Source organism: Panonychus citri, unplaced genomic scaffold (genome assembly GCF_014898815.1).
Source record: "Panonychus citri isolate SS breed McGregor unplaced genomic scaffold, ASM1489881v1 Contig00136, whole genome shotgun sequence".
NCBI lineage: Eukaryota > Metazoa > Arthropoda > Arachnida > Trombidiformes > Tetranychidae > Panonychus > Panonychus citri.
Genome location: NW_026515541.1, coordinates 3,144,192 through 3,159,902, shown reverse-complemented (window position 1 = coordinate 3,159,902; position 15,711 = coordinate 3,144,192). Strand labels below are relative to the sequence as shown.

Here is a 15,711-nt window from a genome sequence, read left to right as displayed (position 1 = left end):
CTCTTTCAATGGTCACAATTTATGTATATTATGATATAATATTAAATTACTCAACTGCTTAATTGTTATCAAGGAAAATTTCACTCCAAATGTTAACGTTGATCAAATTTTCTTACAAATTAAAAGATTATGATTGATAAATGAAATAAACCAAAGTAGAAAATAATTTTTATTTTTCATTCCATTTTTCTGATGATTTATGGTTAATTATTGTAATTGTTTCATTTAGATTGAAATTGTTATTGATTTTAGAAAGAAATTACAAAAATAAACGGAACAATTTAGGTTCGCTTAGTTAATTTTTTGCCATTGTGGTTAAATTTAATTTTGATCTGTGGATTTTATCAATTGAATGATTTTCATGTTGAGATGTTTAAGATTAATTGGATGGAGTAATTTTCTTAAGGTAACTATTGAATCCTCGCTGTTTGAATTGCAGCAATTTAGCCAATGGATCCTCCGATTTCAAGATTCCGCTTCCGACAATTATAATATCCGCTCCTCGGTTGATAACTGCTTCTTCTGGTGACACGTATTGTTGTCCCAAAGCACCACAATTAACATCGATATTCACACCAGGAGTGAACTGAATGAAACCAGGATCATTGGTAACAGGTGATTGACTAATGAAACCTGAGACAAAATTGGGAAATTTATCACCAATTTGACGACAATTTTCAATCTCATCCAATGAGCTTCCTTTGGATGACATTTTCGCGATCAACAAACAACCTCTTGGATCACCAGACGAATTGACACCTTTCATCAAAGCCTCAATCGCTCCAGGTCCAGAGATAACATGAGCAGTAATTAAATCAGCCCAATCTTGAATTCTAAAAATGCCTCCAACGTATAATTGTTGATTAGTTGAACCAATGTCGGCAAACTTAAAATCTTCAAATACAAGGAACGAGTGTTTCTCTTTCAATCTTCCAATACCCTCAGTAAATTGTTGATAATCAAAGTCTTCAATAATGCACACGTGTAATTTAAGAGCCACAATATGAGGTCCAAATCGATCGGCAATGTCCAGAATATCAGCTGATCGAGTCAAATCAACGGCCAAGCAAAGGTTTGACTTTTTAACTCGCATCAATTGTAACAAACACTTGTTGACCTTATTCATTGTTTTACTAATCCGACTCTCGAAATCCATCATCTGGAGCTTGATGAACTTATTTCAATGAAAACGATTGCAATTAACTTAGTAAACAGTAAAAATTAAATTACGATTTAAATGATTTGAAAGTCAATCAACAGACAACAACAACAACATCAACATGGTTTCCCTGTTGCTTAGTAACTTGTTGATTGATGATAATCAGTTTGTTTACATTTCGTCTTAACAATTAACTAAACAACGCCTCTTGTTAAAAGGTTTCAATTGTCAATTAATTTCACCAATAATCTCCATTGATGATAGTTAATTAGTTATTCTAATCATGGTTCAATTAAATGTTCTCAAATTTTCCAATTTCTATTATAATCATTACTTTATTTTTCTTTCATCTTTGGTTTCACTTTTTTCTTTCACTTTTTCTTCATCTTCAGTCTCATCATCTTACTCTTCTCTCTCATATGATCCATTATCTTCATCGTCATCATCATTGTCTTCATCTTTGACATCATCTTCTTCAAATGGTTGGAATCTAAGTACAACAATCAATCCAAATTGTGATGATTATCAGTCTTGCACCAGACTAACCAGTAAACCCGATGTGATTTATACCCAATCAAGTGATGCAAAAAATTCAATTCACTTTATCACCTCAACTTTGGGAGGTTTTCCTGGTTTATTAATTACCCGAACCGAATCACCTGAGGCCTTGAAAATTAATTGGGACTCATTATTAGGCGATTGTAAAGGAAGCTTTGATTTCTCTGTTCTTCCTCAAGATTCAATTGGTATTCTGTTGTTGAGCTTTTTTGATTTTGACCATAAAGATATTCACTGGACACTGGGAAATAATTCACACGCTAATTGTGACTCATCAAAATGCTCATTTAATTATAACGCTGATTCTATTGAAAAGAATGAAATCATTTCCATTGGTCTTAATATCGCCAATGTCCAATCTTCATTCAAGGATTTCCCTCATCTCCAATTCACACCCTCGTCTATGCACATCGATCTTGAAATGTTCAATTTGGATAAAAGTCGAATTGGTCCACAGGCTGGAGGAATTAAATTGTTAATTGTTACATCGGGAAAAATTTTCACCGAGAAACTTGATCAAAGTATCGACGATGAACATTCACCGGGCATATTTACGGTAATCAGCTAATCTAATTGTTCCCTTAAACTGTTATTCAAGATTAGTTTGTTTTTCCAATCGATTATTATTATTTTATCGATTATGATAATTTTAAAATGACTCATGGATGATTAATTGATTTTCTTTCTTTTGTTTTAATTGTATCATAGAAAAGGAGTTTCATTTTCTCGAAGCAAAATTCAACTTCGTCAACTTCGTATATTCAATGGAAACCAATTGCCTACAAATCAAAAGAACGAGTTATGTCCAAAACTTTGGCAATCGATTCATCAACTTTAACTCAAACTGATTTACCGAAATTTAATTTACCTCTTTATTGTTTCTATCAACAATCAACTGTTGATCTTTCGGTTAACTTGTTGAATGTCTCATTTATTGAAGACTCTGATTCCTCGGATCAAAAGATTGACCTCATCGCTTGGACTCTTGTTTTTGGCCTTAATTCACCAGCTGAAGATAAATTATCTTTATTTATACAATTAATGATATTCGTTGGTGTTGGATTGTCATTAATTGTCATGTTTATCAGTTTAACTTACGTAGCAATCAAAAAATGGCAAAAGTCCAGAGCTCAAAGAGAATCTGGTCTAATTAATGAAGTTTTTCTCGATTATTGAGTGAGAAAAATCACCAATTAAACAAGTGATCAAATTTAATCTACTACAATCAAATTAATTACTAATCAATGAAAACAAATTTTCCTTCCGAACCCCAAGCAAAACCAAACAAACGATAAAATAGGATTTCGTACAATTTTAATTAAAGACTACTAAATATTTTTAATAAAGATTTTCCAATCATATTAATCGACAATCTAATTATAACAATTTAAAGTTGATTCCAAATTGAATAATCAAAAAACCCGAGAATCTCAAATAGTTAAATTCTCTGTCAAGAGATGGCGCCTGTTTCGAGGAAAATATCGGCGCCATGATGAGTGAAAATAATTTCAATTCCATTTATTTAATCAATTAACCAAGATAGAAATTTAATTTAAATTAATTAACAGTTGTGATTAACGATATTAATTTACCTGTGAATAAATAATTGTATTTGATTGGAGAAAAGGTAAGTCTGATGGTGAAAAGAATTTGAAATTTTCTATTGTTACTCAATTCGCTGTAAAGATAAGTGAAAATAGACAAAAATTGAAAAGCTATTTTCAGTTGATTGAAATTTTCTCTTTGACCAAATTTTTTTCTGTTTATAATTAATTAGTTAATTTAATTGTATCTAATCTTTTTTCTTACAATTTTTTTGATGTATTCTTACTGTGTTTTAGGCTCACGACTGTTAAATACTATAAATCTCCTCAAATCTACATCTGTAACTTTAACAAAATGGATCCCAATCAACAGCAATCACAACAACAACAACCACCACCACCAACACCAACACTACCACAATCTCAACAATCACAACCTCCATTGAACATAATTATCAGTCTAGAAAATTGTATTCTACCGGAATCTAAATTCACCTGTACACCATCATCTTTAGACGGTTTAGACTCACAATATGAATACGAATTAAGAATATTGGGAACGGAATTAGTTCAAACCTCTGGTATACTTTTAAAATTACCTCAAGTGGCCATGGCCACGGGACAAGTATTATTTCAACGTTTTTATTATTCTAAATCTTTCGTGAGGCATAAAATGGAAATGACTGCCATGGCGTGTATATTATTGGCCTCAAAGATTGAAGAAGCACCAAGACGAATACGTGATGTTGTAAATGTTTTTAACCACATGAGACAAGTAAGAGCTGGTTTAACACCTCAACCAATTCTACTGGATCAAAACTATATTAATTTAAAAGCTAAAATTATTAGAGCGGAGAGACAATTGCTCAAAGAATTGGGCTTCTGTGTTCACGTTAAACATCCTCATAAGTTTATTGTTACTTTACTTCAAGTACTAGATTTAAAAGGTAATAAACAGCTCATGCAAACCTCCTGGAACTATATGAACGATAGCCTGAGGACAGATGTATTTCTAAGGTGGTTACCCGAGACCATAGCATGTGCTTGTATCTATTTAAGTGCTAATCTATTGCGAGTAAGTATCATTTTCCCATTTTCTTTCCAATTTACCTTAGCACGTGGATTTACAATTGGAATTGTTTCATCCTCATCAATTCCAGTCACTCCTTGTTGCTAGATTAATCTGCTCATTGTAACTCCTTCCTATTTCCGTAATTAGGGAGATTTAAAATGTATCTACATTTTTCTTCAAATTCTCTTATATTTGATGACTAATTTTTTCTTTTTTTACATTTTTTCTTTCCTTATTTAATAGATTCCTTTACCATCAAATCCAGCTTGGTATGAGTTATTTGATGCATCAGAAGCTGATCTAGAGTCCATATGTACAACTATTCTTAAACTTTATACCCAAAAGAAACCAGATCAAGCTAAACTCGAGGGAATTGTTGATTCTTTACGTAAACAATGGGAAAATTCACAAAAAACTATTGAAAAGAAAAATGAACCAGGAGGTAGTGGAACATTAGGAGATATTAAAAATGGAGAAATTGAAAATTCTGAGACAATTCGTGATGATGAGAAAACAAATGAACCCGATTTACAAGTAACAACAAATAGTCCAAAAGCCAATAAGGATGTTTTTGAACGTCTCAAGAAAAGGTCACCTTCTTATGAATCTTCATCATCGCCAAAACATGAGGTTAATAAGGATCGATCAACTCTTAAAACTCGTGATAATATTTCAAGGTACCGTGATTCTTATGACAATTCAAAAAGTCGCCGATCACCTTCCCGAGATAATAACACCAATTCTCACAGTAAAAGTTACTCCAGGTCAAAAGAACGAAGTAAAGATTATGATGAGTTTAAATCTCATAAGAAACATAAAGAAGATAAAGATTATTATTATAGTAGCAGTAAAGATCATTATTCAAGTAAAGAATCGAAATACTATGTTAAAGAAAAAAGTCGAAAACATAGTCGCCATTCTAATCGAGATCGTGATGCCCATTGATGACAATTAACATCCAAGAAGAAAACAACAACAAAAATATCAAAAGCGAGAAAGCGAGAAAGAGATAATGTTTATATGTATAAAAAAACCAAAATTATCAGAGACAAAAATACACAACGTAAAGAAAATTATATATCAATTGTAAGTAAAATAATTTTGTACGTAAACAAACAAAAAATTGTCATCTTTTCCATTGATTAATTTTCACCCCAACAAAATTTTCCTTAAAAATCAACTGAAAGTAGCAAGAAAAAGGAGATTTATAATTAACTGTGAATAGACTCAATTCATTGTAATCAGAAAATATGAAGAAATCAATCCAAATGTTACTCTAAATGATTATCGGTTAATTTTAACTCTTTTTTTTTGGTTAAACGTTAAATTATGATTAAGTCTATTAATATAATGACAAACCAAAGGGCGATAAACTTTGTCCATTTTGGGTCATTCAATTTTACGAAAAAAAAAAACAAACGAAAACCACTAAATCATCATTAGAAATGACCATAAAAATAAAACCTATTAAGAGAGAGAATTAATTTCTTCATAATGAAATTAATTAAAAATGATTTTTGTTTCAATATTGTGAAGATAAATTTCTCTCTTGATTGTAACTCTATCGACGGGGTGGAAATGGATTCTTTTTTGGGTATGACCTGGGAGAAGGGAATAACCAGATTCCGTTATTTCTGTTGAATTTTCTCTCTCTCATCAGGCTTATCATCTTTATCATCATTACCCTCCTTTGTTAGTTGAATGTTCATAAGACCAGTTTTCAGGTCACAAATAGGTTGATAACTATCATCGTCATCAATGTTTAGGTTCACAGTTTCATCTTGTTACAAAAGCAAATAAGTTGTGATAATCATTGGAAATCTTTATCAAAAATGTACGTGTAACAATTAAACATTTTTTAATTAGTTTCTTGTTTCTTGTTTTCTTCTCCTTTAGATTTAATTGTTTACTTCTTTTCTCTTCAGCTTCTTCCTGGAATCAGTTTTTTTTTTCAATCGTGGAAAAGGTTAATCAACACAAATGATCGGACGAATTGCCTTTTGCTCTTTGGTTCTTTGCAGCCTCCAATGGTCACAATTAGCTGATTCATTAGCTGTTAGAATAACTCATAAAGTTAAATTCGATGTCTCAATTGGAGGTCGTCAAGCAGGAACCATAACCTTAGGATTATTTGGTGACGTTGCACCGAAAACGGTTAAAAATTTTGTGACCTTTGCTGGTAGAGGACACAATGGTTATGGTTATCGAGGAAGCATTTTCCACCGAGTGATCGCCAATTTTATGATACAGGGTGGAGATGTTACCAATCATGATGGAACCGGAGGTTTATCAATCTATGGACAAACTTTCCCAGATGAAAATTTCCTCGTTCAACACAAAGAACCCGGTATGTTATCGATGGCCAATGCAGGTAAAGACACCAACGGAAGTCAATTCTTCATCACCACGGTACCTGCTCGTTGGTTAGATAACAAACACACTGTTTTCGGTAAAGTGATCGCTGGAATGGACGTAGTTCGAGCAATTGAACGTCTACAAACCAAAGAAAACGATATTCCAGTACAAGCAGTTATCATTGAGAACTCAGTTGTTGAAGAGGTTAACCAATTCATCAATTTACGCCAATGATAAAGCTGATTATTTTCTTTTATTCAATCAACCCAAATCACAATCAATCAAATTATTCCACAAACAATTAATCTATTAATTTGCTATTCTCAATCAATTGAACAACAAAAGTCGAAAAAAAAATTAAAATCACAACCAGAGAAACTCAAAAGAAAACGTGATCACAAATTGTCAAAACTAATTGTTAAATTGTCTATTTTTTTAATTGTAATTTAAATTTTCTTCATGGACAAAGCTATTTAAAGCTAATTGTCTTTTCTTTTCCAATTAATAAATTGTCCCAATCGAGAGCCCATGTTGGATGTGGCGCCTTTTTCTATATCTTTTTGTTGTTCATTCATTTGTTTCCTTTCAATTGGGTCAAGTCACATTGTGAATACAATTTGTTTATCTTTTTGTATACAATTTTTTTGCTCTTTCTCTCGTTTTTTTTATAATTAATTTAATTAATTAACTAATAACCTTCCTGTTGATTGGATGGTGAATAAGTGATAACTGTTATGACGACTCCAATTTTGAATCAATCTAAGTCTGACAACAATGGTGACCAGAAACAAAAGTACCGAAGCTTAAAGAAAAGACTTAAGGTTTTGATTTATGTAAGTGTTTTTGTTATTTTTTTCTTGTGTTGATTTAATTGTTTTCGAATAATTTGTTGTTAATGACAAATTTTCGATTTGACAAAATTTAAATAATTGTGTTTCCCTTTGAGTTTTGTGGTTCTTTTTCATTGGTGTGTCTCTTTTGCTTTTTTATGTTTTCTCTTTTTAAAGGAAAATGAGTGTTTTCAAGAAGAACTGAGAAAATGTCAAAAGGAACTGATTGCTATCAAATGTGATGAATATTTTCTACTGGATAAATTATTGAAATATGAAGATATTCAATCAACTTCTTCCTCTGACTCAGATGCTACAGATTACTCAGAATCTGAGATTGATGTTAAACCCTTGAAGCCAAAGTCTACAGCCAAAAGGTTTGTTTTCCCGGTATTTTTTTCCTTTGTTATTGTCTCATAAGATGATGGCTTAAATTGATTTTTCTCATGCTAAACGATGATTAGCTTCGTTGTTGGTAAAATCTTTGATAATTTCAATCATTTTTATCATTCAATTTCAAAACTCTGCTAAATTAATGACAATTTAATGGTTACCCTTTAGTCTCAGAAAAATTTTCTTTTTTAGATTTTTATCCTATAATATATTGTATCTAATATTTTTTTTTCTATTCTTTTGTTCATTTGACTACAGATTAAAGACAAATAATGGAAGTATCTCTCAAAACACTGAATCTACTCCATCGCCTGGTGGCCCCTTGAAACGCAAGAAAACCAAAAGTAAAGGAACAATTCCCATTGCATCGCAAAAATCGTTGATTACTTATGGAGCTTCTCATCGTAATAAAGATGGAATCAGTCGTGGTAAGAAAGCCAATGAAAGCGAATCAACTTCATCAACATCTTCCACTGTTACTCCAGAAACACCTATGGTTGTTACACAAATGATTCCAACAACCACCCAAACTGTTACAGGTCCATCATCATCCTCCTCATCATCATCATCAGGATTTTTGAATATCAATTCATTGGTACCAAATTTGTCTGTTCCCGTCTCCATAGGCAATAGTTTTTACATTGCCACCACTCCATCTACTCCATGTACCACAGTACCAACTAAATCATCCGCTACATGTAATCAATCATCTCTACTTATGGCAGAATCGATAACATCTTCAACAACCGGACCAACAGCAAGTCTTTTAAGGCCAAACTTAAAAGTAACTACAACACCATCATCGTCAATTTCATCTACAACAGCAAATTCAATGCTCAAATTTGCACCATTAATTCAAACAACCAAATTACCATCAATTTTATCTGCATCTAAGTCATCAGGATTATCTTTATCTGTACCATTGAAACCTTCATCTTCACCAATGTCAACTGGTAATTTAAAATTTTCCACAAAATCAGCAACAGCTACAAAACTATCCACACCAACGTCATCATTACACACACAACAACAACAACAACAACAACCACTACCATCATTATCATTATCATCGCCATCATCATCAACAGTATCAACCTCTACAACAATACCAGTTTCAACTGGGACAATTAGTACAATACCATTCACTTGTAAACTGGAATCAAAATCAATAAGTCAAACAAGTAAATCGACAAACCAATTAACCGAATCTACTAAAACAGTTGTAGCCACCAAACCAACGATGTCACCAATGGTAACCTGTAAAACAGAATCAATGCCTTTAATCCGCACAGCTAAAATCCCATCTATTTTATTAATCTCCTCGACATCGGCATCTTCATCTTTACCATCGACATTAACTGTAGCTAAAACAGCAAATTCCAAGACAACAACTTCAACATTTACGCTTCAAACGGAATCAAAATCTTCGATACGAACGTCAAATAAAACTCCATCCATTTTACTCGCATCCAAGATTTCGGGATCATCCTCATCTTCATCCTCATCTTCATTGTCTCTACCAATATCATCTTCTTTCTCAACCATTACAACCTTAGCTCCAACAACAACAAAGGTTTCTTCATCTTTATCATCAACAACATCAACCACGACTACACCAAAATCTGAATCAAATTTAACTTCAGGCTGGTATTTATTGACCCAACCAATAAACACTTCTGAAAGTCCATCCATTTTATCAACACAAGAGGCTACAAACGGAGGTCATTTTACACTTGAAGAGATTGAGAGACACTTTGAATCACGACCAATTCAATCATCACTTTTATTACCTGAGAAAACACCATTAACTTTACCAAGTGAATTATTTAGTAATGATTAACTTAATCAACAATCAATCTCTTTTTCTTTGTTTATCTCTCTTTCTCTCTCTCTCTCTCTCTCTCTCTTTTCTCACTCATAAAGGACAAGACGGAAAAAATCTATTTGTAATTGTAAAAGCTACATTTATTATCGTGTAAAACTTATAGTAAATATGTGATATATTAATTATTCGTCTTTCAATTTCTATATTCTATCAATAAAAACAAAATTAATTAAAACGAATTTATCATGCGCCCGAGGCTAATGTTTCAAACATTGAACTTCAATGATTGAACTCAATTTGGATATGGAGACCATTTCGGACTCTCAACTAGTCTTTCAGTTTATTTAGTTTCTCAACAATGGAATCGATTTTAATTTATTCATTTTTTCCGAGATTGATTGTCCCAATCGTCCCTCCAATAGTTTCGTGTATCTTTGAAGTGTGTAAGACAATCAGCTATTGCTCTATTCTAAGGAAAAACATGATTAAAAGAGAAAACAAAAATTCTCAAACAAATTGTCTAATTTGAGTATTTATATTAGTTTAATTAGTTTAATTTGTTCATCATATCAGTTGTCAGTTTAATTGACACATCACAACTTACAGATCGCATCAAACTGTCCATTGATGAACCAAATTTCTGCAGCAAATATGAAATTCATTCTTCATTTGATAAATAAATCTTCTGAAACCATCATTCAAAAAAATAATCACAAGAAATTTAGATTTTTTTAATCCAAAATTGCGATTCACGAAAATCTCATCAGAATTTTTCACGAATTTGAAATTGTAAATTCTAATTGTTTACTCACTAGATGGCGATGGAAAAGCTTCAATTTGATTGATCGTTTCTCTTACAATCCGATAGGCGAATCTCATCTGGACTGTTTGGAGAAATCATTTTTCTTAATTAATTGTAATTCTTTTTGTATTGTTTTTTAATCGTTAATCAACAATTTAATTTAATCTCCAACTAATATACTAATTGATTGTATGGTCAACATCAGGATAGGTAAGTTAACTTCTTTTTTACTATGTTCGTTTATTCTTAAAGATATTTATTCTCTGTCTTATTTTTTTTCTTTCCTTTCACTGTTGAGATTTTCTTTTCCTTTTCTCTCTGTGATATTTATGGGAGTGAATTTATGTCTGATTATTGTTAAAATGTTCAACTAATCATTTCATGTCTATCGTTGAATGATGTTGATTAGATTGTTCATCTTGTAGATAATTATCAATAATATTCTCTCTTTGATAAAATTATTCTTTTCTCTTTTCCCTATTGAAGTGACAGTTTGTTGATCTATTTGATTCTCTTTTTGTTGACATTTTGATTTTCACCTATTCTCTCATTTATATCTCTTTCTTTTTCTGAATTCTAATTCAATATTTGATATTTGTTCTCTCTCTCTCTCTCTCTCCTTCTTGCATCATCTCATGTTTATATTTAATTCTTTCCTTGTACAATTTTGATTAATTAGTTGAGTTGAGAAAAAGTATCTTGATGTTCCAATGATATAATCACTTGTTTACCAAATGAAACTTAACGAGCCATTACCGATGATGAATCTCCAATCTTCATACTACTTGTCATGACTGGTTCATCATAAATCTTATTTTCCTCTCTTACTCAATCCATTCTAATTGGATAATTAGTTAGATTAATTGATAGTTTTTGGTCTGTCTGTCAGATTTCAAAATTTCCCCTAATCAGCATGAGAGAGAGATTAACTTTTTAATATATTATTTTCATTTTCTTTTTTTAATTTAAAGTTACCGCAGTCAAATCTCTCTCTCTTTTTTTGCCTGTTCTTTTTTTCAGTCCAGGGCTCAGACTAAATTACAATTATACACATCAAGCAACGCAAACTCTCAACTCTATCAGTGATTCAGTGTATTCCCACCTCAAAATCCCTCACTTTGGGTCATATTGTCTTCTCTTAAATCCAATATCATATATGTGATTGAACAAAAATGCTCCATCAAGAGTCGATATAAATTTCATTTAGTCAAATAATTTCAACAGTCGAAACATCAATTTTTCTCTCCCTAATCACATTGAAACATATTCTCAATGTTTACTTTTTTTCTGTGTTGTGATTTGCTTATTTAAAAGACACACATTTAGGGTGTGTTTATATTTTTGTTGTTATTTTGCTGTTTGTCGGTTATATGTTTTCACTTGATGTTAATAAACCAACTTCATGATACCCTTTTCAGTGATTCTTGTTTTTGTTAATTATAATTAACTTGTCTCCCACGTCACCATCAATTTAATTTAAATTATATATTTAGTATTATTCTTTTCGTTTTTAACTTTATCCTTTTTTCTTCCTCCTTTTTTATTCATCTATTTTACTTATTCTCTTCTAATTTTATATATAAATATTATTCTCTATTTTCTATCTCATATCTTTTTTACAACACTTCCTTTTTTATATTTTCTCCCCTTTCTCTGTCTCTCTGTGTGTGTTTTCCTTTTCCTCTCTATTCTGGTTTTCTTTCTTGTTCTTTCATCTTATTTTACTTTTATTTCCATGAAGATAGAGGGTTCAATTCAGAGCCGACCTCTTCCTGATATTCCTGGTACCAGAGAAGATAATCCATCCATCTTATCATCATTGGTCGGTCTTACTAACATGGGTAGTTCATCAATCTCATTTCATTCCTATCACCAGCGATTGTCAAAGGAAAGTTTAAATCAAAGTCCAGTTGAAGAAGAAGACGATCCACAACTTTTTGTTGCTCTCTATGAATTCCAATCAGGAGGAGAATATCAATTATCTGTTTTAAAAGGTGAACAAATTCGTGTTCTCTCATATAATCGGACTGGCGAATGGTGTGAAGCTCAATCTCGTTCTGGTAAAATTGGCTGGGTACCGGCTAATTATATTACCCCAATCCATGGACTTGATAAACATCCATGGTACCATGGGCAAATTATACGATCGTCAGCTGAATGTCTTTTATCATCTGGAATTAATGGTTCTTTTCTTGTCCGTGAAAGTGAAAGTTCACCTGGACAAAGGTCAATATCATTAAGATATGAGGGTAGAGTTTACCATTATCGTATTAATGAAGATAATGAGGGTAAAGTTTATGTTTCAGCTAAATGTCGTTTTAATACTCTTGCCGAGCTTGTTCATCATCACAGTATGCATGCTGACGGGTTAATTACCATGTTACTTTATCCTGCACCCAAACGAGGTGATTCACATTCATCATCTTCATCTTCACCCAAATCAGATGAATGGGAAATTGACCGTACAGACATTGTAATGAAACATAAACTTGGAGGTGGACAATATGGTGATGTTTATGAGGCTTCATGGAAAAGGTATAATATGACAGTGGCCGTGAAAACATTGAAAGAAGACACCATGGCATTGGAAGATTTCCTGGAAGAAGCTGCCATCATGAAAGAAATGAAACATCCCAATTTAGTTCAACTATTGGGTGTTTGTACTCGAGAACCACCATTTTATATAATTACCGAATTTATGACAAGAGGTAATCTACTTGATTATCTGCGAAACTGTAACCGGGAAGAAGTTAATTCAGTTGTTATAATTTTCATGGCAACTCAAATAGCAACGGCAATGGAATATCTTGAATCTCGTAGTTTTATTCATAGAGATTTAGCCGCTCGAAATTGTTTGGTTGGTGAAAATCATTTAGTCAAAGTTGCTGATTTTGGTCTTGCAAGGCTCATGAGGGATGACACTTATACCGCTCATGCTGGAGCAAAGTTCCCTATCAAATGGACAGCCCCTGAAGGTCTTGCTTATAATAAATTCTCGACCAAATCAGATGTTTGGGCTTTTGGTATTCTTTTATGGGAGATATTTACTTATGGGATTCCACCTTATCCTGGTGTTGAGCTTGCAAATGTTTATCATATGCTGGAATCAGGATATAGAATGGAATGTCCAACAGGCTGTCCAGCGGAAATTTTCGACACCATGAGCCAATGTTGGCAATGGGAAGCCGAGGATAGGCCAACTTTTCAAGAGATTAGAGAAACTTTAGTAAATATGATACAAATTTCCCGTGAATCACCACCAACCCAAACTCAACATCACCTTCAACCAATTTTAGCCAATAGTAAATTACAAAATGTTGCCAAGGCGAGTCAAAAACTTTCTGGTAGCACACCAAATTTACACTCACTTACCGATGGTCAAGGATCTCAACCTAAATGGCATGCAATGAATATTAACATAGGCTCCAATGAAGCTATAATCACTACTAAGTCAACCATTGTTCAACTTAGACGAGGTGTAACCAATGGTACTCTTTCAAAAAAACCACCCTCATCAGGTAGACCAACACCCAATACAACAACAACAACAACAACTACAGCCAATATCCCACTTCATCCATCAGCCAAATCATCATCTTCAGAAGAGGAAGTAATAATCTACTCTTACAGGCCAGTTCTCGACATCCAATTAGAAAATTGAAACAAGCTCCTGTTCCACCCAAAAGAACAAGCTCTTTTCGTGATTCAACTCACTTACCCGATCTTCCAATTCCAGGGTCAACAATGAAACCTCCCACCCTGGAAGATGAAAAAATTCTCAAAGGTGCTAGGGAAACAATGGTTAAAGTAATGGAATCAATATCCAAAGAAACTCCATCCTATGATTTATCCCAAGTAACAATATCAACTCGTAATCAAGATAATCTTCCAGTTCGAACAGCTAAATTAAATAGGAAACCCAAAGTACCACCTATCGCTCCAAAGCCAACAAATAAAACAACACAAAATCAACATCTACCATTACCACCGCCGCCACCACCAACTCAATCCTCCTTCACTGTTGACTCTATCCCACCTTCAAACACCTCAAGTGATAGTGATAACAATAAAGACCCTGCCAAAGAAAATGAATCAAATTCAAGACGAAAAGTGCAAATACCTGCCGTTTTTCAGGTTGGCACACTGAAAAGAACAGTTGCCAGGTAACTTTAAATAGTAAATATTTCTAAATAATTAAATTGTTAAATTATTAATCAACTTCCAAACCAACACACACAAGCAAACTGAAACTCAATCAACTTACAACAACATCAACAAGCAAATAATAGTCCCTTATTTGTATATCCAATCAACGGAAATATGAAATTGAGAGAAAGAAAAATGATTTTCTTTTTTTAACCTTCCCTCTTTCTACAATTTTCAAATTGTTAATTAATTAGAGGTCATAATTACTGATAAATTAGCCAATTCTTCAACAAATTTGTCTCTCTTTCTCTCTTCTTTTAATGTGACAATTTGTTAATCACCATCGTCATTTTTTTTCTGGTCAACATTAAACTGTGGTCAATGAAGTTGATAAGTTGGTCAAGCAAGGACTCGGCTTTTGGATTTCAAGTTTCGTAGTGAAAAAAAAATTATGATTAAGATGAGGTTAGTTGATTTTTGTTTACGCAATTTCAATTTACTAATTGTTTCCAATTTTTTCTCTTAATTTAGACTGGTTGTCACATTCTACAATTATGGTTGATCAAATGTGCCAAATTAATTCATGTTAAGAAGCTGGTTAAAAGTGGATTAACCAGATAATCTGAGTTACCACCTAAATTAAACTAATTACCTGGAAAATGAATTGATGGTCTTCTAAAAGTAAAATTTTGACAATTGGACAAATTCACATCACAATAACAACAACAACAACAATAATTGACAGAAAAGGGCAATTGATTATTATGCTCACATCATCAAGATTATCACATTGAGAAGGGGAAATAACAACAACTGATTACCGGAAACAAGAAAAAAACCAACAATTAAATTACTCGACTCACATACAAGTGTGAATGTGAAAATTAAATGTAGATTAAAAAAATATTGTCCTAAATTGTATTTAATCATACAATTGTTACGTTTTCTACCTTGATTGTAATTGTTAATATCTGACCAAAGAAAAGCTAATTAAGCAAAAATAATAATAAAGTCTGTAAAAAAAAAC

At 32.4% G+C, this 15,711-nt stretch overlaps 6 protein-coding genes across 7 annotated transcripts; 5 read left to right on the top strand and 1 right to left on the bottom strand.

Annotated features, from left to right (window-relative positions):
• Window positions 1-141: 141 nt before the first annotated feature.
• On the bottom strand, window positions 142-1,292 carry LOC128392183 (uncharacterized). Its single transcript, XM_053352167.1, has one exon. The coding sequence runs from the start codon at window positions 1,157-1,159 to the stop codon at window positions 380-382; it is 780 nt and encodes a 259-aa protein (XP_053208142.1). The 5' UTR covers window positions 1,160-1,292; the 3' UTR covers window positions 142-379.
• Window positions 1,293-1,321: 29 nt separating this feature from the next.
• On the top strand, window positions 1,322-3,078 carry LOC128392173 (glycosylated lysosomal membrane protein B-like). The gene is made up of 2 exons (XM_053352154.1): window positions 1,322-2,273; window positions 2,426-3,078. The coding sequence occupies exons 1-2, from the start codon at window positions 1,443-1,445 to the stop codon at window positions 2,891-2,893; spliced, it is 1,299 nt and encodes a 432-aa protein (XP_053208129.1). The 5' UTR covers window positions 1,322-1,442; the 3' UTR covers window positions 2,894-3,078.
• A 125-nt stretch (window positions 3,079-3,203) lies between these two features.
• LOC128392167 (cyclin-L2-like) lies at window positions 3,204-5,617 on the top strand. Of its 2 annotated transcripts, XM_053352145.1 has the most exons (3): window positions 3,204-3,344; window positions 3,559-4,336; window positions 4,577-5,617. In XM_053352145.1, exons 2-3 carry the CDS (start codon window positions 3,617-3,619, stop codon window positions 5,276-5,278), a joined length of 1,422 nt encoding a protein of 473 aa, XP_053208120.1. In that variant the 5' UTR covers window positions 3,204-3,344; window positions 3,559-3,616; the 3' UTR covers window positions 5,279-5,617. The 2 variants fall into 2 exon arrangements, with proteins under 2 accessions (XP_053208120.1, XP_053208121.1); XM_053352146.1 differs by lacking the exon at window positions 3,204-3,344 and having other exon boundaries at window positions 3,444-4,336.
• LOC128392189 (uncharacterized) lies at window positions 5,282-7,243 on the top strand. Its single transcript, XM_053352173.1, has 2 exons — window positions 5,282-5,419; window positions 6,230-7,243. Exon 2 carries the CDS (start codon window positions 6,314-6,316, stop codon window positions 6,920-6,922), a length of 609 nt encoding a protein of 202 aa, XP_053208148.1. The 5' UTR covers window positions 5,282-5,419; window positions 6,230-6,313; the 3' UTR covers window positions 6,923-7,243.
• A 34-nt stretch (window positions 7,244-7,277) lies between these two features.
• Window positions 7,278-9,975, top strand: LOC128392163 (nuclear pore complex protein DDB_G0274915-like). The gene is made up of 3 exons (XM_053352142.1): window positions 7,278-7,521; window positions 7,696-7,895; window positions 8,170-9,975. The coding sequence occupies exons 1-3, from the start codon at window positions 7,423-7,425 to the stop codon at window positions 9,749-9,751; spliced, it is 1,881 nt and encodes a 626-aa protein (XP_053208117.1). The 5' UTR covers window positions 7,278-7,422; the 3' UTR covers window positions 9,752-9,975.
• A 1,563-nt stretch (window positions 9,976-11,538) lies between these two features.
• Window positions 11,539-14,978, top strand: LOC128392194 (tyrosine-protein kinase Abl-like). Its single transcript, XM_053352178.1, has 2 exons — window positions 11,539-14,056; window positions 14,146-14,978. The coding sequence occupies exons 1-2, from the start codon at window positions 12,274-12,276 to the stop codon at window positions 14,703-14,705; spliced, it is 2,343 nt and encodes a 780-aa protein (XP_053208153.1). The 5' UTR covers window positions 11,539-12,273; the 3' UTR covers window positions 14,706-14,978.
• The last annotated feature ends 733 nt before the right edge of the window (window positions 14,979-15,711 follow it).